This window comes from Equus asinus, chromosome 5 (assembly GCF_041296235.1).
Source record: "Equus asinus isolate D_3611 breed Donkey chromosome 5, EquAss-T2T_v2, whole genome shotgun sequence".
Taxonomy (NCBI): Eukaryota; Metazoa; Chordata; class Mammalia; order Perissodactyla; family Equidae; genus Equus; species Equus asinus.
In genome coordinates this window covers 69,799,093-69,821,753 of record NC_091794.1, presented here as the reverse complement: position 1 = coordinate 69,821,753, position 22,661 = coordinate 69,799,093, and the positions used below count along the sequence as shown (strand labels likewise).

General features: G+C 57.6%; 1 protein-coding gene across 1 annotated transcript; it reads right to left on the bottom strand.

Moving 5' to 3' along the window:
* Positions 1-1,453: 1,453 nt before the first annotated feature.
* Positions 1,454-21,884, bottom strand: TTC22 (tetratricopeptide repeat domain 22). Its single transcript, XM_014844377.3, has 7 exons — positions 21,138-21,884; positions 8,540-8,595; positions 8,210-8,325; positions 7,403-7,521; positions 5,913-6,074; positions 3,141-3,293; positions 1,454-2,635 (listed from the first exon to the last, which is right to left on the bottom strand). Exons 1-7 carry the CDS (start codon positions 21,702-21,704, stop codon positions 2,105-2,107), a joined length of 1,704 nt encoding a protein of 567 aa, XP_014699863.1. The 5' UTR covers positions 21,705-21,884; the 3' UTR covers positions 1,454-2,104.
* Positions 21,885-22,661: the final 777 nt, after the last annotated feature.

Below are 22,661 nucleotides of genomic sequence, written 5' to 3'. Positions count from 1 at the left end.
GCATTTCAACAGGAAGTACAACTACTTCGCTACTGAAGGAAGATTTCTCTCCCCACCTGGCAACAGCCCAGCCAATGAGAAATGCTGCAGCTCAGCCAATGAGAGACGCCGCAGCTCAGCCAATGAGAGATGCCGCAGCTCAGCTAATGAGAAATGCCACAGCCCAGCCAATGAGAGACGCCGCAGCTCAGCCAATGAGAAATGCCGCAGCTCAGCCAATGAGAGATGCCGCAGCTCAGCCAATGAGAAATGCCGCAGCTCAGCCAATGAGAGATGCCGCAGCTCAGCCAATGAGAAACGCCGCAGCTCAGCCAATGAGAAACGCCTCAGCTCAGCCAATGAGAAATGCCGCAGCTCAGCCAATGAGAAGCTGCTGCAGCCCTGAACTGTTACTTCCCGCAATGGGCTTTCCTTTAGAATGGTCTCTCTCTACTCTCCCTTTTTCCTAAAAAAGCAGCTCCCCTCCTTTGTTTTCCCCCTTTGCCTATGTTACTCATAGCATGCACATCCCAGATTGCAATTCTTTTGGCTATTCCCAAATAAACTTGTTTTGAGGATAAACTAACAGGTGAATGTGCTTTTTAAGTTGACACAGTTGTGGATGGAAAAGTGGCCAGGGCTGTGGTGCTGCCCGCTGTTGAGTCACCTCCTGGATGCTGCTGCAATGGAAGAAGGGAGGAGGGGGAGAGGTCCCCACCCAAAGTGGTGAGCCATGGTGAGCCACTGAGCTGGAATTCAGGGGCCTCAGGGTCGCCTCTCTGTCCAGATTTCACAGGTACCTGGAATGTCACCGTTAGTGTATTAGAGTATTATCCCAGTGGATGTCAGAGTGCCCCACTGTGACAGGTGACACATAAACCCTTAACACAAAAACATTTAGTGCTTTAGTGTTAATCAGTTTATTAGTATTTTTACAAACCTGAAAATGCTGGATGTAAATTTGAGTATGGGTAGGTGGGGTGGCGCAGACTAGGAAGTCTGACTCTGGGCAAGCCACTTCTCTTCTAGGGCTCTCGATCTCCCCATTTGTGCAATGAGAGGACTGCGGTGCGTGACCTCTAAGGACTGCAGTTCTCACTCTGTTCTCCATCTGTCACTGGAGACATGAGAAGCAATGCAGGGCTGCTGGCCCGTCCCTGGTAAAGTCTAAGGATCAGGGACATGAGCAAAGCGGTGAGTATAAATCTTTAAAGAAAGGAAAAATGCAAAATAACTCACAAACCATCATGGGGTCTTGCCATTGCAGTTATGTCCAACCAGCATTCCTGGAATCTGGCAAGAACTTAATCTGGAATTTTAGATTAAGTTAGCTCTTGTAGCTGGGGCCACAAGAATCCAGCTTGGCCATCCTAAGATTTGGCAGCAATCAGAGTCTAAGTCTTTGACAATAAAATTCCACATCTAAGATTCTATGACTAGGATTCCAAGAGTGTAAAATTCCAAGATTTTCTTCACTCTCTTGTAGAAATTTCAAGATTGGGCACAGGAGGCACTTCTTGATGGGTGGGGTCCCTAGGTTCCCCCCAAGAACAGGGAAGTCAAGCGAAGGTTCTATTGATGGGCTTTATTTCAGGGAGTCGGGGCCTTTCAGACCAAGCTGACCAAGGATGAGGCCTGCTGGAAGACTGCTAGACGGGTGGGGCAGAGCCCCGAGCACAGGCGTAGTCTCGGCCGGCCCCTCACCTGCTCCCTGTGCAGGTTTCTTTGCCCTCTGCTCTAGCCCTGGCTTTTCTGGCTGCAGGACCCACTCCAGCTGAAGTCAAGGCGGCTTCATTATAAGGATAGAGTGTGGCTCACGGGAATCCAGAGACAGGCACTCAGGCCTGGGGTTGCGCACAGAGACTAGGCCGCCAAATGGAGGCAGCTGTCTCCTGGATCTCCTAGGAGACTCGCAGCCATCTCATTTTTTTGTACATTTTTGCACAATTCTGTCCTTCATTTGGCAGTTTCCCGGTGGCCTCTCGCGTCTGCCCCCAGCCTCCCTTGCTCTCCTTAACCAGGCCGTTCTGCCCCGGGGAGCACGTCAAACCTCCCTAGTGCCTCAACGTCCCCCTTCCAGTTATTTCCAGCGCCCCGACCTGGCCCAATCCGCGGCGGGCGGCCCTCATAAGGTGAAGGCGCGGCGGAGCCGCGGCGCCCCCTCGCGCTCGCGCTCCATGGTCTCGAAGAGCAGCCGCACGAGCGCCGGGCGGCGCTGGGCCACCAGGGCCCGCGCCAGCCCCAGCACCTCGGCCGTGTGGCCGCGCCACACGCGCTGCAGCTCCTGGCGCAGCCGCGCCGCCGGGTACTTGCTCTGGGCGCGGCGCAGCCACGCGTCCACTTCGCGGCCCAGCTCGCCGTCGCTGAGCTGCGCCTGGCTCCACTGCGCCAGCAGCGCCTCGAGCAGGCAGCCGAAGCCCTCGGTGTGGCTGGAGCCCGCGTCGTCCAGCTCCACGGCGCGCTTGAAGCAGGCCGCCGCGTTGGCCTCCTCGCCCTTGATGCGCAGGCACTTGCCGCGCAGCAGCTGCAGCTCGGGCAGCGTGGCGCCCAGCTCCGACTCGCCGGCCTTGGCCAGGAAGACCAGCGCCTGGTTCAGCGCCGCCTCGTCCACCGTCAGCAGCTCCTGCACGGCGTCCACGCCCATGTAGTAGTAGACCTGGGAGCGGGGCGCGGGGTCAGCCTCTGCCCCGCCCCGCCCGGGGCGCTCCCACACTTGGTTTTTAAAAACACCATTCATTCGTTCCCACCCTCCCTCCTTTGACAGTTATCCTTCGAAAACTCTGGTGCTGCTCCCCTGCAAAAGGAGAGATGGCACTGGCACTGCGATGCCAGTTCCAGCTCCGCCACTCTCGGCCATGCAACCTTGAGGGGGCAAGCTCGGGGCCTCAGTTTTCTCAGTTGTAAAATTATGATATCGTCACCTCTTGGTGGATAGTCATTCCCTGAGCACAGAAGGCGCTTTGGATAAAGAATAATGGTCCACACTGCTGAGTGCTTAGCAAGAGCTAGGTAATGCTGCCATGTGTTATCTTGTTTCACCCTCCCCATGGCTGTAGGCGGTGGGTATGGTTCTCAGGCAGAGGGGGCCGCTGTTCCCCGTGCCCAGGCCTGGCTGGGCAGAAAGTAAGCCATTGGCCACCCAAGCCAAGGGACTGCCTTACCTGGCCGATGTCCAGGTAGGTCTTGAGGCCTGGGCACACCTTGACCACTTCCTCGAGGTCGGCCTTGGCACGGGCCAGGTGGCTCCTGTCGGGCACGCCGCCGAGCCCCAGCTTGCCTCGCTCCAGGCCGCGGAGGTAGGCTCTGATGTGGATCTGCCGCAGAGAGTCAGCTCAGGGAAGATGCTCCGAGCAAGGACCCAGCCCTCCCTCCTGCCCCAAATGAAGCCAGTCTTTCTCTCCACAGAAGGTCAGGGAGGTTGTGTGGCGCAGGAGAAAGCCCCTGAGCCAGGGACCCAGGAGTCCTAGGTCCTAGTCCTATGCCAGCCTGGGCTCCTGTTTCTGCCTTAGTTTCCCTGTTGCACAGTGAGGGGGTTAGATGATGTAGGAGCCCCTCATTCATTCACTTATTCATTCAACAAGTATGTACTGAGTGCCCACCATATGCCAGGCCCCATGCCAGGTACTGGGGGTGCGGTGGTGAGCAGGCGGATGAGGTCCCTGCCCTGGTGGAACCTAACATTCTAATAGGGAGACGATCGTAAACAACAAGTAAACAGCACCATTTCAAGTGCTGTTAAGTGCTACGAAACAAACAGGGAGATGGGATGGAGGGGCCTGGTGGAGGGGTTTATTTTAGATGGGATGGCAGCCCCGATGTTGTGAGAGTCTAAGCAAGCAGTTTGGGAAGAATGGCAGGTGGCCCCAATTTACAAGCAACAAATTACAAATGATTCCAGACCCTTGCTTTCGTCCCCACTTCCTCCCTATCCCCAACACTTGGAGCATTTAGAAAGTCCTGAGGTTCAGGAGGGGTGGGGGACGGGTGAGAGGAGGAAGTAAGGAAAAGGGGGGTCATTGTTGTTGAGGGTATTAATACTTTGTAGCCACGGGTGGGCTCTGGTTCTAAGACAGCATCACGAAGTCGGGGAGGGTTGGGCAGCTCGGGCTTCAGAGCCAGTTGGACTTGGCTGAATTCCCCATCCTCTCCGTTATTAGCATGTAAGCTGGGGGAGGTTGCTTGACCCCTTGAGCCTCATTTTCCACATATGAAAAATTAGCACACCAACATCTTCCTTGGAGAGTCACCATGACGATTAAGAGAACACATTCTCTCCAGGACCTTGCATATGGTAGGTGCTCAGTTCATTCAGTCATTCAACAACCTCCTCAAGAGCCTGCTGTGTCAGGTGCTATGCCAGGCACTGAGGAGGCAGCGAAGAGCAAAGCAACGAGACCCCCTGCCCTCATGGAGCTCGTACTGTAGTGGGGGAGAGAGAATAAGCACGATAAACAGGGAGTGGTAAGTGCTAAGAAAAGGTAACCGAGAAAGGAGGACGTATGGTGTTGGTGAGGGGTGGGCATGTCCAGTGTGATGGTGTAGAAGCTGCCTGTTCTTCTAGACCTTCTGGAAGTGAGGGAGGAAGCCAATTGGGTAGCTCTCTGGGAGAAGAGCATTCTGGGCAGACCCCTGAGGCAAGGTGGGCCTCAGGAACTGCAAAGACCAGTGGGCTGGGAGGAAGGGAGCTGAAAGAGGGGTGGGCAGAGGGAGGTGGGTCGAGGTAATGGGCCAGGTAAGGCCTCAGGGGTCACAGCAGGACGGCGGCTTTCACACGGATAATGTGGGTTCCCTTCCCTCTGTTCCTCCCTCCTCCCCTCCCCTGCCCCATCCTGGTGCTGGTCTGGTCATCTGAGTACTAAGTGTGACCTTTGCAGCTACAAGGAGGCAAGAGCATAAGACACAAGACCTAAGAAGATGATGGGGTGAGGAGAGGAAGGCTTGAATTGCCACTGACTGAAGGCAGGACCCCGGGCAAGTTCGCTGCCTCTCGGCACTATTATGACTAATAATATCATTACTATTGATAACAACCATGTCAACTATGATGAAGGAATTTCCTGCTTAGTACCTGCTGACATATGATTATGTCACTGAGACCAAGACAAAGGGAGCAGATTCGCTATCATGTCCTGTGAAAGGTTGGGGGGAGGGGAAATGGGAGGGTAGCCGGGCGGTCTGCAGCGAGGTAAACGGGGAGCCCAGGTCTCTGTCCCCAAGCAGAGGGCAGATCTGGGACCAGTGGAGGAAGCCAGCAGGAGGCAGCTTTCAGCTGCATTTGTGACCTGCAGAGCTGAGTGACGATGTGGTGGACGCCTGAAGAGACAGTGGCTCAGTTAAAAATACACCTAAGAATAATGCACTGTGAGCTCTTACTGTGTGCTTGGTGCTGAGTTCTGCACACAGAACCTCAACTCCCATAGCAACTCGGTGAGGCAGGTACCATCATCTCCAGTCTACAGATGAAGAAACTGAGGCCCAGAGTTTGGGCAAGCCCATGTTGTCTGCGGCCCCCTAGCGTGTAAGTCAGTGGTGATGTGGGATTCGATCCTCCACATCAGAGCCCTCTCACAGACCCCGCTGCCTTTCATGAGCACCCCTCGCACTCCAGGCCCGGGGCTTCAGCTACTGCTGCCCTTCGTCTCCTGACAACCTTTTAGGATAGTGTTCTTATCTAGCTCTCCCGGATTTGCGAACGGAGGTTTGGAGGGCCCCACGTCCCACAGTGGTAGTAGGGAGGCCGGACTTCAACCCAGGGAGTCTGACTTTACCGGCGTGGTAGAAGAGATGCTGCAAGGGGGAGCCTCCTTCCTCCTCTCACACAACCACCTTACAGAACACAAGCTGTGTGCGGGGAGGCTCCGTGACCTTTGGTCCCTGGCCTTTGTCCTCTGATTCCCCACGGCAGGATGGGGTGGAGCTGCAGGCCGACTCACCTTGGCCCTAGTGCAGTACGCCTGCCAGTTGAGTTCCGGATCGCGTAGGACATCCAGGGCCATGTTACAGGTGCCAATGGCCATATCCTGCTTTCCTAGGAAGTGAAAGATTTTGGCCAGGCGATTCAGGATAGGGGGTTGGTCCTTGGAAATCTCGATGGCCTGGGTAAGGGAGGAGAGAAAGAATAAACCATTGGTCTGGTTGTTTGCCAGACTGGCTAAATGGTCCCTAACCTACAGGAAGCCCGTCTCTGACAGAGCCATGGCACCACACTGCTCTTATTCCCCATATCCACCCGCCAGTAAGTTCAGCCATATCGTGGAGCCCAACACTCAGTGGGGTACAACTCACTGGCTCTCAGCTCCCGAGAGCCGACTCACTGCCATGCTCCCTGCCACGTTCATGGGTCATGTCCAGCGAACCCCTCCAGAACCCAGGCAAACCCTCCTCCTCAGACACAGCCAGAGCACGCTCCCCCAGCTCCGGGGCACGTGGGAGGAGGGGCCAGAAGCAGCCTCTGCCTCCCCCACACTTACACAGTGCAGTGTTTCTATCTGGGCCACAGCACTTAGCCCTGTATCCTTACTGATGCTGCCTGTCCTGTGTCGTGGCTCCCTCTGAGATGGTGAACTCCTGCGGGGCAGGGGACCTGTGTCTGTTTACCTCTGGGCCTCGGCACAGAGTAGGTGCTCAAGGAGAGGCGAGGGCAGTGCATTTGTTAAATAGGACCCAACTCAAAACACTCATGATGCAGGGCTTATGCTCTGCTCTGTTCTGAGAGCTCTCATCAAGAAATCCCTCATGAAGCTACCCACCAGCAAACGTGAGGGGTGAGCCCCACACGGGGCCCTGTGCTGAATGCACACGGCAGGGTCCCTGGCCTCCAGGAAAGACTCAAAACTGAGCCAAGTGTGGAAACTGCCACATAAGTGAGGTGCCAAGAATAAGGCTTGAAGAGCACTTTGCAGTTTATAATGAACAGACTCCTTTGAGTCTCTCAATAACCTAGAAGGTGGACAGATCACATAATTAACAGATGAGGAGGCTCAGAGACGGAAGTGACTTGCCTTAGGGTCACACAGCCTATGGGCAGAGCTGGCACCGAGACCCCAGCCAAACCCACTGTCTTTCTCCTAGGCCGTTGGGGTGAGAAGGGACAGTGAGAACCAAGGGCTGAAGGGGAAAAGCCTGAGTGCACATCTGGGAAATGGTGACTAGCTCAGAAGACAAGGCTGGAGAAATGAGCTAGGGCCAGATTGGGCGTGGGAGGGTCTGATTCTCAGGCAAAGACGATGGATGACAAGGGGCACTTTTGTTTTGAATGGAGAGAGGATGGAGAGAAAGGTCTGGAAAGGGCACTTCCTGAGCGGGCCGCACGGTGGGGGATCGAGGAGGGGGACAACCCCAGAGAAGCCGGGGGTTCCAGGAGAGCAGGCCAGGCCTTCAGGCTCCCGCCCAGTTTGCAGAGCGTGTGGCTGGGGGCACGCACCTTGCCAAAGCAGTCCAGGGGGTGAGTCCCCGAGTAACCGCAGTCATGGATGCCCATGGGGGTCGTGGAGAAGGTGTCTTTCCTCTCCAGCAGCATCCCGAGGTAGCACCAGGCCAGAGCTGGGGGTGAAGGGTGGGAGAAGGGTCTTCAGGAAGCAGGCATGTGGAAAGAGGGAGGGGAGCCCTGAGGAGGGAGGGGGCCAGCTCCACTCAAGGTGGCAGCTCCGAGGAAGACAAGAGGGGCCAGTGGCATGAGATCCCTGAGGGCCACCCAGGGACCTAGAGAAACAAGGTGGGGAGAGGGGATATGTGAGTGAAAAGGATGGACAGGTTTCAGGGCTTATTCTGTTTACTGTGTCACTCAGGGGACCTCACTGAAGGGGCAGAGCTCTCCTCTGACTCCACTCTCACCAGCTCTGTAGCTCTCAGCCCGTCCTAGCCGTGTGGCCCTGTGAAAATATGACTCGATTCCTCTCCCAGAGAGCCCTCATCCCCCAACCATAAGATGGAGACTAGAGGCTGAACTGGGGGCAAACTGTCTCTTCCCCCCCAGGTCATGGGACACACACCTGGAAACATGCAATCATGGTGATTGGCAGTCGGCATATTCACCTGTGCCAGGTGCGAGCTCCTTGAGATGAAGAAATGAATATATGGGGCAGAGGGGGAAGGAGAGAGAAATGGGTCCCAAAAAGGAAGACGGTGCTAGAGGCGGGGACAATGACAAAGACAGGCAGCACTAGTGACAGGTGCAGGGGAAGCCAGGCAGAGGCTGGCTGCTCTCCCACCCATCCCCACGGGCCCCTACCTTGGTGGTGGGGGTCTGAGGACTTGAGGACTTGCCGGAGCAGGGCCAGCGTGCGGTTGAAGGCGGGCAGCCTCTTTTGCTCCTCGTTGCCCAGCTCCAGGAAGATGCCATCGAGCCTGTGGCCCAGAAGGGGATGCAGCTGGTCAGCTCGCCCCCCCCCCCGCCCCCGACAGTGTGCTGTGAGTCCTCCCCAGGCCAATGGCAGGGAGGGGAACTTGGGGAGCCCTGGCCATGGAGATGGGCTCAGCCACCTCTCAGTCCCAAGGGTTCCAGACCACACCTCTCCCGCTGGCCCTCCCCACCATTCCGTCCCCACCCCCCCAGCCTGACCTGATGAAGAGCGTTGCCATGGTGAAGTACCAGCTCCTTTTCTCCTCCATCGGGATCTAGGGAAGCAAAGAATGGCCGGAGCTACTGTTGTTGAGGTACTCAGGCCATTGTTCATAGATTCCCATGCTTTCCCTGAACCCGTAGAAGCAACAAGTACACCCCGATCATAGTCCTGGCTCTGCCACTGGCTGGCTGGGTGACTTTGGGCAAGTTGCTTCACTTCTCTGACCACAGAGCATTGGACAAGATAAGCTGTGTGAATGCCCCAAGTAAGGTGCCCATCACAGAGCAGGTGTGGGATACACTCCCCCATCCCCGCTGACTTTCCAAGGTAAGCTGCCCTCCCCCAGGAGCCCCCACCTGGGCTCTGGATCCCCCATCCTGGGCACACACTCCATTGGCCACCGTTTCCCCTTTGGCACCGTCCCTCAGCTTCCACCCTCCTGAGAAAGCCCCTTTGGGCATGTTGAGCAGTTCAGCAGCAGCCCATGGCCCCCCTGAACTGTTTTCCCATTGTTATTCTTGCCAACCTTGCTGTGCATTTAGACCGACTTGTGTACCAGATAAAATATTTATGCCGTTATTTATGGCAGAAGCTGCTCCTGCCTCGGGAAGGAATTTTAATGAAAACCAATAAAACCCCCAGTGCATATCAGGGCTCTGCTTCAGGCTCCAGCCCCTCCCTCCACATTCATCTCCTGTGTTGATCTCCAGGCTCCATTCTGCACTGCCCTCCCCACTCCGCCCGCGGCCTCCTCAGCTCAGGACCCCCATCATCCCTACACCCCACTGCAGCAGGGGACACACACACACACACACACTTATTCAGTACAGGCAGCATGTCTGGCATCTATGCTGTGAGGCCCGGTGTTGGGTGCTACAGGCATGTGGCACTGAATGGGACCTGCACCCTGGCCCAAAAGGGCTCACAACCTGGCTGAGGAAACAGACCCAGGTGTAAATAATAGGGCTTGACTGAGTGCCTGCCCATGCCAGGATCCTGACACCCATCATCTCCATCTCACAGCAACGTATGAGGTAGGTGTTATCCCCATTTTACAGAGGAACATATTGAAGCTCAGAGAGGTAAAGTGACTTGTCTAAGGTCACAGAGCGTGTGATTGTCAGGGCTGGGATTCGAACCCCCTTTGTTAGGCTCCAAAGCCCATGCTCCCCTCACCACACCAGGTAGCCAATGACTATAGCACGTGGCAAAGTTTGGTCAAGGCCATGAGAGGGATGCAGGCAAATGCAGCAGGATAGAGATGCCACTCTCAGCCAGAAGACTGAGCAGAGGACGGGCTGTAAGGTGGGTCTTGAATAGCGGTGGTAATCCAGAGGGTGGATGGGGACAAGGGCCTTCCGGATGGAGGGCTCAGCCTGGACTTGCGGGCAGGCTAGTGAGCACGGAGCCCAGTGTGTGTGAACGGGGCATCGGGGGAGCTCATACCGGCAGGTTGGGCTGCGGCCGCTCTGGGGAGGCCTGGGATGAGCCTGGAGGGGGAGAGGACGGGGCCCTCTGAGTCAGATCCCACTGAGCGGTGGGACTGCCTGCTGGGGCAGGGTCTTGAACCTGGGCCTGAGCCAGCCAGAGAAGAAGCCCCACGAGCTGTGGGAGGAGGTATCCTACACAACCCAGGAGTATGCCCAGGGCTTCCAGAGGAGGACGAGCTGGAGCAGGGTTCTCGAGGACAAGAAGGAACCCCCAGGTGGATCCCAAGAGAGAAGGCATCAGACGGAGGGGACCTCATGTGCAAAAGCTCAGAGATGAGTGAGCGTGGTGTGTGGGTGCCGCACGCCGCCCAAGTGGCTGGAACCCCAGTTATAAAGGGAGGGAGGATGAGCAGCAGGGGATGCACATCCTGTTACTTTGGGGGGAATATGTGTATGGGGGCTTTAGCTGGGAACAGGACTATCTGGAGTGAAGAGCGGCAGGTCCCAAGGGTTAAAGGGCATCTGTGAGAGCTCAGTGGGGAACACTGTCCAAAGCAAAGGCTGGGATGAGCTGCCGGGTACCCCTCCTTGCTCTACCTACACAGCACCTGAGCCGTGGAAAGGGCCTCGGATTCATGGGGCAACTGCTGTGGGCCAAGCTGGCCAAAGACCTGGACGTGATGTCAGCGCCTGACCATGGGGAGACAGAAGGCATGTGTGCCTCAGGCTCCATGGCTGCTTGTGGGTGTGATCTCGTGACCTCTGGCCCCATGTCCACTTTCAGGTTGGCCAAATTGAGTCACAGCAGGGAGAAACAGAACCTGCTCCCCTTTTCAGGCTCCTGACACAGAGGTGTAGCCACAAGCAAGAGCAGCTGTAGTGGACTTGGGGGGGTTGTACTGCCAAGAGCAGAGGCCCGGGTGGCCAGCCCTGGGTGTATGTTACCCCTAGGAGGCCGTGACCTTATCTGCAGAGGGGGATCATAATATAGGCCTTGCGGGCATTGTGGGGCAGTGCCTGGTCCGGAGGACGTGCTCCAGAGACTTCGGCTCCTGTTCTCCCAGTTGGCGTTACCGCTGCGCCGGGTTAGGAGTACCCTGGAGGCTGCTCTGTCCACTGTGACCTATTTCAGCTCCCTGTGGGGCAACAAGGTCTCGGGTCCTGGAGTCCAGAGGCATCCCGCCTCACCCCCTTCTCCACCCCCCGAGGTGCTCCTAGGGCCGCAGATCCCCTTTGGGGTTCCAGACACCTGTCTGGCCTCCACAGGTCCCCGGTGTGGGAGAGTAATGTGGTGTCCTCGGGGCTCTCCCTGGTTCATAGCCTCTCTCTTGTTTGGTATTCAGATTGCAAGAGACTAAATTATGTGCCCCAAACACACAGCGAGTGCATGACAGAGCTGGGATGTGAACTCACGCCTTCACCGTCCTGGCCCCAGGCCTGTCCCCAACTCTCAGTTATCTTGATCAATCCCCTCATTATATCTCTGCGGACACTGAGACCACAGAGGTGAAGCAACACCCACGGTCACACACTAGTTAGTATCAGGGCTTAAAACCCAGCAGTTTCCCACCACCCTGATATTCCTGAGTGATTCAAGAGCCTGGTTATGGTTTGCAGCAAGCAGACAGTACTGCCCCTTGGTGGCGGTATGCCTGAATTGCAGGGGCAACTCCCATGAGGTAGCTCTCTTCCTTCCCCTGCAACTTGAAGATGAAAACGGATTTTCGGACAAGTAGCAGCTGTGTGACATCTGTATGACAAATCCTAAATGTAGTCCCTCCTCAGATCTCGCTTAAGAGTGACATTTGCAGGAGGGCTTATGGTTGCAGAGATGGAATGGAGTTGATGTTAGAGGCAGATCTGGTCTGAGGCCTCGCTGGGCCTCAGCTTTAGTCCTCCATCCAGAGACGAAGCTCACAGCTGTGCAGTTCTGGCCCGAGAGCGGGCTGTCTCTTTAAAAATCCTTCTGCTTGTAGCTGAAGCAGCAGCTGAAGCTGTTACCAGGGGCAACCTAGCAAGCTACGGTGCGTTAAATTAAATTAAACAGGCCTCCGACGGCCCCCCAGAGAAGAAAGTTGCTGTGAAACCTCTATGGCTGCAAGGAATTCACTTCCAGAGCCAAGGGCTCCCGGGGCACAGGGTTTGGAGCAGCCTGGGAGGGGCTGAGAGGACGTCCGCCAGAAGAGGAAGGTTTGCGGAGCAGGAAGCCCACCCTTTCTCTCGCTTGATCCTCCTCACGACCCCCTGAGCTGGGGTTCCGAGGTCAATGAGAGGGGCCGGCTGGCGTGGGTCAGCCCAGGCTTCCAGCTGGAGGGGTCTCAAATTAGGCTGCTGCTCTGGGCAGACCTGCGGGAGGGGACGGGGCTAGACCCAGGCACTAGGGCTGACCCCAGAGGGAAATCCTGAGACCCGGGACCAGCTGAAGGGGAGAGTGAGGCCCGGGCCTCCGCCAGGGGTCCTCACACATTTCCCAGCTCCCTGGGGCCCTCATTCTGATTTCTTCCTGTTAGAGGTGGGGAAACCGAGGCTCAAAGAGGAAGAGACTGCCTACTCAACCCGATACTCTGGGGCAGGTGTCTCAGACTTAAGTTCGGGTTCTTCCCACAATGCCCAGCTGTGGGTGCTCACACCTGCTGTACCCCACACTCTACAGTGCGGACCATTTACAAAGTGCTCCCACATGGGAGTCCAAGCGGTCCTCGGAGCTCCCTGTGCAGAAGGTAAAGGGGTTATTGTTACCCCCAGTGCAGACGGGAAAACTGAGGGGAAACGGAGTCCTCAAAGTCACACGGCCCGTGTGAGAGCCTGGACTGGAGCCCAGAAGGGGCAGCAAATTTCGCTGAGCACTTGCCATGTGCCAGGCACAGTTGGCCTGTGGCAACCCATCTGATCCTCTCTGAGGTGACCTATGCGGGAGGGCCCATGATTGTCCCGATTTTGCTAATGAGGCACCTGTGGCCCCAGCAGGACAGCTAGAAGGCAGCAGAGCTGGGAGCCCAGCAGCTGAGCTCCAGAGGCCCTGCACCTCACTACCCTACGCCAGTGGTCCCCAAAGCGTGGTCCCTGGACCGGCAGCATCGCATCACCTGGGAATTGGATACAAATGCAAATTCTTGACTCACTGAATCAGAAAATCTGGGGTTGGGGCCCAGCAACCTGTGTTCTAACGGGCCCCAAGTCGGAGAACCGCTGCCCCAGGCCCCCGCTGTCCCGCACGCAGAGAGCCCAGTGAAAACGGGCTGCCCGGCGGGTCTTTGTAAATGAGCAACAGGATCAGAAATTATGATCCTCAGGGAAGCCTGGAGATGCGAGCTTCCACGGCCGGCGGATCAGCGGCACAGGTGGGCAACCTGGCAGAAGCGGCGAGAACAGCAGGATTCGATCAAGCCGTTACAGGGCCAGTTTGTGCTGGCTCAGCCGGTGCGAGGATGCATCCTAGCCATTCCATTCAATTCACAAGGTGCCCCCAAAGAAGGAAGCATTGGGGGCCTTGGCTGTTTTAAAGGATTTCAACCGAAGATCTTTGAATATTCCACTGGCTTATGAATCCATATGCATCTGAATTGGATACACAGAGCCCTCATTGGATCTTAAGGAAAATATTTGCCTTGCAGTGTGACCTTTGCCCGTGACGAGGCTGTGCGCTGCACTTCCTGAGAGCTGAGTGGGTTCCTCAGAGCTGACTGACTCTCTCTCTGGGGAGGAGGCATGAGGAGGAGAAACGAAAATGAACGTTTCTCCAGCATCCGCCCTCCACTGGCGCTTCAGTGAACTCCCACAGCGTCCCGGAAGGTGTGATGTGTCCTCCTCCTCCTACGGGCGAGCAAATAGGCCAAGAAGAAAGCCAGTGGCCCAGCCCACAGCCCAGGGCAGAAGAGCCAGGATCAAGTTCAGATCTGCCTCCCTCCAACGCCCTGGTTCTGTCCCCCTCATCATGCCGACCGTGTGCAGCTGACGCTGCGGGAATGAAAGTCACAAGGGGGCAGGCCTCAGGAATATGTTCTTCCTGCACAACTGGAATGTCCTCTGTGATGACACAGAGCACCCTCCCAGCTCTGCACACCGAACCCTGCTCCCCCCAACCCTGGCCGGGCCCTGCCACCTGTGGGGTGTGCAGAGAAGGGCAGGGGCAGGGCTTTCTCCTCCCCCACCCAGCTCCTGCCCCTGTGGGGTGGGGAGTAAACAGAGGGATGTGATTGGAGCCCCACCCCTGCCTCCACCTCCCCAGGGATCCCGGAAAGGCTGCTAGCCCAGCCTGGGTCTCAGCTTCTGCATCTACAAATGAGGATGACCCCACGTGGCCTGCCTGGGTCACAGGCGTGCTGGTGGGATGGGTGCAATGCCATGGAAGTGAGTCACCTCTGTGTCCCTGTCTTGGTTCTGCGTGGAAGCTGAGATGTGAGCAGAGGACTGCCCCTCCCTGCTGCCACCCCTCTCTAGTCCTAGGTCTGTGTGCAGACGCAGGCTCTGGGGGTCCCCTTTGCCTTGCATGGTTCCCCAGACTTGCAGGACTGCATGGAGCCACTTCTCTATTCCACTGTCCCTACAGAACAGGGGCCATCTCCTGTCTGGTCCTGGGTCCCAAACCCTGCTCCAGCACGGGTCAGGCTGAGCAGGTCTGGGAAGTCTCCAGCCCTCTGCAGGATTAACAGTGACACCTCACTCTTCTCGGCTCCTCCCAGGGGTCCGTGCCTGTGCACCCTTAACATACTTGATCTTTTCTCCTGATAAAGAGGCGGTTGGGCCAGATGATGCGAAAGGCAGCTTTGGCTCTGCGTTCCTGAATCAGTGAGGAGGGAGCAGCCAGTTCCCTAACTTCCCAGGTAAGCAGGGAGAGAAGCCAGCAGAAGGCACTGATATGCAAATGTGAGTGGCACCAATGCCATCAGAAGGCTGGGGCCAGAGCCCAGGAACGCTGTCACTCAGCCTGAGCTTTATGTCTGAGAGACCTGAGTTCAGTCCCTGCCAACCACTCAAGGCTGTGTGCCCATGGGCAAGTCACTATACCTCTCCGAGCCTCAGTTTGCCCCTGTAATCTCAGTTTGCCCCATCTGTAGAATGGGGTTAATGCGAGTTCTGCTTTCCCAGCATTTCTGTGAGGGTCAAGCGAGATAGTCCATGAGAAGCACACGAGGACACGGTACTGAGCTCACCATCCAGCATCATTCATCTCCTTTTCTAGCTGAACCAAATCAAACCACTCAGATTTGTGGAGTCGTGTATGTGTGTGTTTGTGTGTGTGCGCGTGCGTGCGCCAGCACTATGGGAGGAGAAACCCTGCCCGTGATCTCAAAAGTTGGAGATCAACTCTTAGGTCCTCTAAATACTGTCCCGCATTCCCCAAGTTGTGTCTTCCCACCCCCGGATGTGTGCTTATGTATTTTCCTCTGCTGGGGGGTTCATTCCTTCCCCCACTTCTCTGCTTCTCAAAGTCCCTCCTGTCGCTGAAATCACCCCGGCCGCCACCTTAGTCCAGACACCATTTGACAGGAGGAAACGAAGACCCAGGGAGAGGAGGTGCCTTGCCTACTATCCCACAGCAAGCCCCAGCAGGGCTGGGCGGGACCCCAAACCCTGGCCCTGGCTCTGAGTGGGGTCCCCCCCAGGGGCACTCTTCTTTTCTCAAGGCTGGTTCCGGGCTGGGTGAGGGAGACGGCAGGAAGGGCGGGGGGGGGGGGGGAACAGAGAGGAGGGCGGGGCTGCCTCATGTCCTTGGTCCTGGAGTCCGCTCAGGGGACGCGGATGAGAGGCCCGCGTCCATCCGTGCTCTCTGGGGCTGTGGCTTCCCTCTGTGACCACGGTTACTCCTCCCACACCCTCTCAGGCTGGTGCCACTGTCCCCATTTCACAGAGGGAGACACGGACGCTGAGCGGTTAGGCAGTCTGCTCAGGTCACCCGGGGGTGGCCAGCAGAGAGGGACCCCCTGCAGACTCCCACACTGACGCTCGGACTGTGCTCACACCAGCACATCTGCCCTGCGCTGTGCACCGGAGTCACCAGGGTCTCGGGGCAGCCCTGGTGCTGGGGGAACAGGGGAGAGTGAGAAGGGAGGGTTGAGGGAGGGAGAGGGGGCACGTGGGAGGCCGAAGGGGGCAGCTCCTCCAGCAGTTCTCAGGTCCTGGAGCTGGCCTCCCCTGTGGTGGCAGAGCTCTGTGTGTGTGTGTATGTGTGTGCACATTCATGCACCAGGGACCCTGGGGTTGCTGACCAGTGTGCCCTCTCGGCCACTCCTGCCAGGTCCCCACCCCACTGGGTGTGGTGAATGATCGGAATGTCCACACCTCTGTGTGAGGCTGTCTGCCTGGCCTGCAAGGACCGGCTCCCTCCCCGCCCGCCCCAGCTGGCCAGTGAAATCCAGACGCCCCTTCACCCCGTGGTGCGCTGGGTCACCTTGGGCAAGCCACCTGCCTCCCTGAGCGTGCTCTTCCTCAGTGAGATGGGGAATTGCAGCACCCAACTGGCAGTGTGTCTGTGAGGCTGGATAAAAATCAGACGCACTGATGAATGGCAAGTGCTGAGCTCGGGGCCTGCGCGGGCTGGACCAGCGGACCCATGGGGCGGGGGGTGTCCCGGTATCCCCCAGGGACTGCCTGGGCCATGAGCTCGGGTGAAGGACCTGCCTGTGTGCATGTATGTGAGTGGACCTGTGTGTGTTAAGCCACCAATATTCTGGGAAAATGGAAGAAACTCAAATAACTAAGTTAGCTTGGGACAGGCATATTTTTTGAGAAATATAGGTTCAAGTCACCTTATTTTTTAAAAAAATAGGGATTTTAAGACTTAAAATCTAGTTATTCAACTAAACTAAATTTAACAAGAGTTACAAACTCCTTTTGGGTGTCCAGTGCTGGGTGGTGGTGGGGTTGGCGGAGGCCCAGGACAGAGGGCTCACTCTCTAGGGAGCAAGACAGAAGTCAGCGGGAGACACGCCAGGGCAGGGCTGGGTCTGTGGAAGAGCAGAGGGCTGCCGGGGCAGGGCTGGACCCGGTGTGGTCTGCAGTGGCCTGCGGCCTTTCGTGCTCTCACTGTGCCCTCACAGCACCCCGGGAGAGAGACGTTAGAGCCCCACTTTGCCAATGAGGAAGCAGAGATGCAGAGGAGTGAAGTGTCTTGCGTGTGGCCACCCGTGATGGAGGCAGAATTTTAACCTGGTCTGCCCGACTCTGAAGTATATGCTCCCAGCACCACTCCACCTAGAGATCTGTCACATCTGTGACTGTGTGAGTGTGTGCGGACCGGGTGACAGGAGGAGGGGAGGAAGGACAGACAAAAGCAATGTGCGTCATCATATTTTTGTAACTCGCGAAAGAAGGGCAGGAGAGAACGCAGAGTGAGAAAGGGAGTCACCCCCCCCACTCACACCAAACACTTGGCTTATTTTTGGATTATGGGCTGAATTATTAACTTTTATAATGTTTTCTCTTGTAATTTTAGTTAGCAGATGAAGAGCTGTTCATTGGTTCTTCAGTTGCTCTTTATCCCGTGAGCTCCAGCGGCTCCTCCCTGCCTGGACAGTCCCAGCCCATGGCATGGAAAGCTCTTGGGGCTGCAGCAGGGTGGGTCGGACCACCAGCTGTGCTACTGTGGGCGGCGACCCTCTCAACTGGGGGTCCCATAACCACTGCCCCACTGTCGCACGCCCTCCTTCCCAGGCCCCGACTCTGACTTCCTCTCTGCCCTCACCCTTCCCGACCCTCTCTCCGCTCCTCCTCTCCCTGGACACTTCCTCCACCCTAGACTGCCAGGAGGCGGCCCGTGAGGGGTCTCCCCTCACCACCCCGCCAGCCATCGGCTCGACACACCACACCCCTGCTTCTCTGACCTCTCCAGAAAGAGCCAAGGCTCTGAAGTCAGGCAGGCGGGAGTGAATTCAGCTGCCACTTACTAGTTCTGGGAGCTTGGGAAAGTGACTTAGCCTTGGTACACCTCAGCGCCCACATCTGTAGATGGGATCAGAGGGTTCTTGTGAGGATCTCTGAGATAAAGTCTGGAAGACACCCAGAGAAGACACCCGTGACTATCATCGTGTGAGGCTGCGTGCTGTAGGAAGGAAGGCTTCAAGGGGGAGGTGCTGTTTGAGCTGTGTTTTGATGGATGGAGTCTGCTTTCTAGGCAGAGGGGACAGTCCCGGCACAGGGAGGGATGGAACAATGCAGCGTGTCTGGGGAAGTACAAGTAGTTTAGAACTGCTGGGCAGTGAGAGGAACTGTGGCTAAAGAGGAGGGTGGGCACCAGATCACAGAGACCACATCAGCCTGTCTTCAGGGCCATCGTGTGTTCGTCCCCTTGAAGCTTCTGGCTTCCTCCCTCCAGGCCTCATCCCTTCCTCCAGGTCCGCTGTCACTAAAGCCCTCAGGCTCTGCAGGCCTCACCCCAGGACCTTTGCACACACCACACCCCTGCTGGGAGTGCCCTCAGCTCATTCCTGCCAGTCTACTCCCGCCTCGTCCAGAAGCTTCCCTTAGTCACTTGTGCTGAAAGCAAGTGTTCCTTCTCTGAAACTCACTTATTGCTACTCTCTCTCCAGGACCCAGACGCTCCAGGTCACTGCTGACTCCAACATTTGGTCCTGATGTCCCCAAAGTGCACTTGCACTGTCAGCCTGTGGGGTCCTGTTTTCGATTCAGAAAGTATGGTGTTTGGTGTACAGCACTCAGAGATGACTGTCACATGGCATGGGCCATGTCACGACTGCCTGTGACCTCAGCCCGTCGTGGGCACCTCTCTGACTCATCCTCTGGCTCCCGCTGCCAGGAGAGAGGCTCGGGAAGACCAGTCGACGAAGGAGCCAGCGTTTGTCCTGCCTGTGTCACAGGCTCGCAGACAGGGCTCACAGCAGGTGCCCACCGACTGTGAAGGTGCTGAGCGGTGTCTCCCAACACGCCAGAATCTATTGCCTATGGGCACCGCCACCCCACGAGCTGACTGGATAACCACAGCAAACCGAGGCAGAGATCACTACTGTTTAATGTTTATGAAGCAGACACTGAGGCCAGAAATGAAAAGTGACTTGTCCAAAGCCACACAGCAAAAGAAGAAGAGAGCTGGGTGCTGGGACCCAAGGCTCTGGGATCTAACTGTACAGAGCCATCACTGTCATCTGGACTGTGACTATTTCCTGAGCACCTCCCCTGTGCCAGGTACTTCAGAAGCACGATCTCTTCTAATCCTCAGGTGACAAAATGGGGGGCTCCAAATCCCCCGCTTTCTCTTGGGGTTTGTCAGAGGCACTGACCACAGCCACTCTGTGCAGACGTGGGGAGCAGCCCCCAGGCCAGGTCCAAGGACGCAGCACAAAGCCTGGCGGCCACCTCCTGCCCAGCAATGAGCTCTCTTCCTGGATCACCGGGCAGGGCCCTGCCTGACACTCTCCTCTGGGCAGTCACTCGCTGGGCGGGTGGCCCCCACTATGGCTGGGCTGACTGGCGGCAGACAGGGAGGAGCCGGCCTCTGTTGCATCTCCACACCCAAACCTCTGCCTCACTGCTCACCTCCTCCAGGAAGCCCTCCCCCAGGAAGCCCCCCTCCCGAGAGCATGGAGGGACCTTGGAGACCATCCAGTCCCTGGTACCTGCCCCCTTTCACAGATGGGGAAACTGCAGCCCGGACAGGAGGAGGCCCATGGCAGGCCTCCCGGCCCCGGTGCAGGGCCCTTTAGGGCCCACTCTGCTGCTGTGACTACAGTCGCCACACACAACACAGGCCATGCCTTCCACCGAGGGCCGCTGCGTTCAGAGCCTCGGGTCAGCCTTTAAAACAGGAGACCTGAGTCCCTGTTGGCCCCATCATGGGTACAGCCACAGCCAGCCTGGGGAGGAGGTGACTCTCCCAGGCCCGAGAGACAGGAGTCACCCGGGATCCTGCCGTCTCTCTGCAGGCTGTGCCCAGATTCTTGACCCACAAAACCTCCGAGATAATAAATGCTTGTTGTTTTAAGCTGCTAAATTTCAACGGGTATTTGTTATGCAGCCATAGGTAACTAACATACCTAGTATTTGTCTATTTTGTGCCAGGCCCTATGCTGCACATACACTCATTCAAGATAGATTTATTAAGTGCCACTGTGTACGAGGCATCGTGCCAGGTATTGGCTTTATGGTGGTAAACCAGACAGATGTTGTCCACGCTTTCAAAGACCTCAAGGTTCAGTTGGGGATTCAGACTTTAAACGGACAGTGCGAGTAGTGCCATGGGAGCCCAGGGGAGGCAGCGGGGCCAGCCTGGAGAGGTCAGTGGAGGCTTCCTAGCAGAGGGGATGTCTGAGACAAACCCAAGACTAAGGAGAACCTTCCAGGCAAAGGTGGAGCAAAGGACACCTCAGAAAGAGGCCGAGAGAGTGGCAAGGCGGGCTGTACGGAGACCTGGCCCACGGGGGAACAAGGGGAAAAGGAGACAGTGGCAAAAGCCTGGCTGGAAGGGGGAACGTGACAGAGGGAGGCAGAGAGGAAGATCCCAGAGGGTCTCCAGTGCTCACCCGAGAGCCTTGGACTTATCTCCGGGGGCGGGGGGGGGGGGGGGGAGACACAGGTGGGGGTGCATATGAGCAGCTGAGGGACACGGCCAGTAAGATTGGGCAACGCGACACTGGCAGCAGAGTGGAGGACGAGGCAGGAACCCAGGCAGGACGATGGCAACTACACTGGTCTAGGCAGGAAAGGATGAAGGCTGGGCTGGCGTGGGAGGCCGGAGAGGCATGGATAGGCCTTAGAGATATGAGGCGGCAGAACGGACAGGATTTGGGGTCTGAGCAGATGGGGATGGTGGGGTGAGGGGGAGAGAGGAAGTAAGAATGCTGCCAAGTTTCTGGCAGGATGTCAGGTTGTACCTTTTACTTAGGTGGGTGTGCACAGGCACACGGACAGGTGCCGGCTGGGAGGAGCAAGGCAAGAGGGATGAGCTGGCCATGTTGAGTTTGTGTGTGGCCGGAAGAGAGACCTAGGCAGGCTGTCCCGTTAGGAAGCAGGTCCCGCTTCTAGCCCAGCAGAGAAAAGCTACAGGCCTGGTCTGGGCCCCATGGGGAAGAGAGGCACACCGGAAGGGTATTCTGAAAGCCAAAGGGCCAGGGTTTTGGGAGAGTCTGGGGTGCCAGAGCATCCCTGATGACGTTAGGGTCCACAACCCCTACCCCCCCACCACGCCCCCGCCTGGGGAGGGGTCACCCACCTGCTGCGCGTAGCTCAGCGCCTTGTCGTAGAGCGCGATGCCAGCGGCCAGCACCCGCGCGCGCTCCTCCGGGCTGGCGCAGCCCACGTCGAAGCCATGCGCGTAGCCCTGCTCCGCCAGGCAGCGCGCGGCGCGGAGCTGGGGGTCCTCCGCGGCCTTGGGGTCGGTCGCCAGGCCCATCAGGCCGGCCAGCTGCCCGGCGCACGCCTCCTCCTCTTCCTCCTGCCCCAGCCGGCCGTACACGTGCGCCAGATTGGCCCAGGCGTTGAGGTTGCCCGGGTCCTCCTGGGCCACCTTGAGGAAGTGCTCGCGGGCCTCGTCCAGCTCCTCCAGGTAGAAGGCGAAGGCGCCCAGGAGGTGGTGGACTGCGGGGCGCTGCGGGGCGGCCGCTAGCTCGAGCTCCTGCCGCAGGCCGTCCCGCTGCAGCTTCAGGTCCCGGGCACGGAGCGAGGCCGGCGAGCGCGGCTCGAAGTTCAGCTGCATCTCCAGGTGGAAGTGGCCCGGGAGGTAGTCCAGGTCATCAATGAGGGCGTCCAGGTCCTCGGCCGCGGCCTCCGGCTCCGCCATGGCTGTCCCGCTGCTCCCCGGGCCTCGCCCTTGCTCCGGAGGCTGCGAAGGGCAGTGGACGCGGGCTCCCCGCGAGTGAGCCCGCCGCCAGAGGCGAGGGTCGGTGCGCGGAGGCTCAGGGCGCAGCCACCTGCCGGTGCCGGGGCGCCTCCCGCCGGTGGGTGGGTCCGAGAGTCGGCTTGGGGAGCGCCCTGTGGGTGTTTCCGCTTTCGCTGCTCAGCAGCCTTTAGGCGCCCGCATTGCACAACCAGGTGTGCCAGAAAAACAGGTGATTGTCAGATGCAGGATGTGCAAACCCTGGTGCAAGGCAAAAGGCGTGTTTTTACTCTTCTTTGCTCAGCAGAGGAGGGAACTGAGGCTCAGAGGAGGAAAGGACTTCCCCAGCTCACAGATCCGGTACGTGCCCAAGCAGACCTGGTACCCAGTTTGCTGAACCCCACTCAGGCCCTTCCTCCATGGGCGCTGCTCCAGCCTCTCTGCGTGAGCTCTCTGACTGGGAGAGTCAGGACTGGCCCTTCCAGCTGTGCACAGAATCCACCCTCACTCTGTCCCATCCTCTCCCCAGTTCTTCAGTGTTCTCCTTCCTCCGACACCTCTCTCCACTCTTCCTTTGGCCATTAGTTATCAGGCTTCCCCAGCTGGGATTTCTCTGCCTCCTCTCTGCCCTGCAGTGGGCCCCTGTGGAAAGACTATCGGGCTCCATCCCGATACTGTGTGTCCTTGAATGAGTCCCTTCCTAATTTCACACTTCAGACTTTTCTCATCTGTGATGTGATGTGACTTTCCCTCCCCCAGGGGCAGGGGGATATCATGGGTAAACCTGGCCACTCACGTCGCTCTGGATAACTGTCAGCTCCCACTCGTCCCCCTTGGTTCCCATCCCGTCCTGCGCTCCACCTGTGGCCCCATTTTCTTGCTCTTGTCAGTCTGGTGGGTCCCTTACCCTCTAGAAGGCCG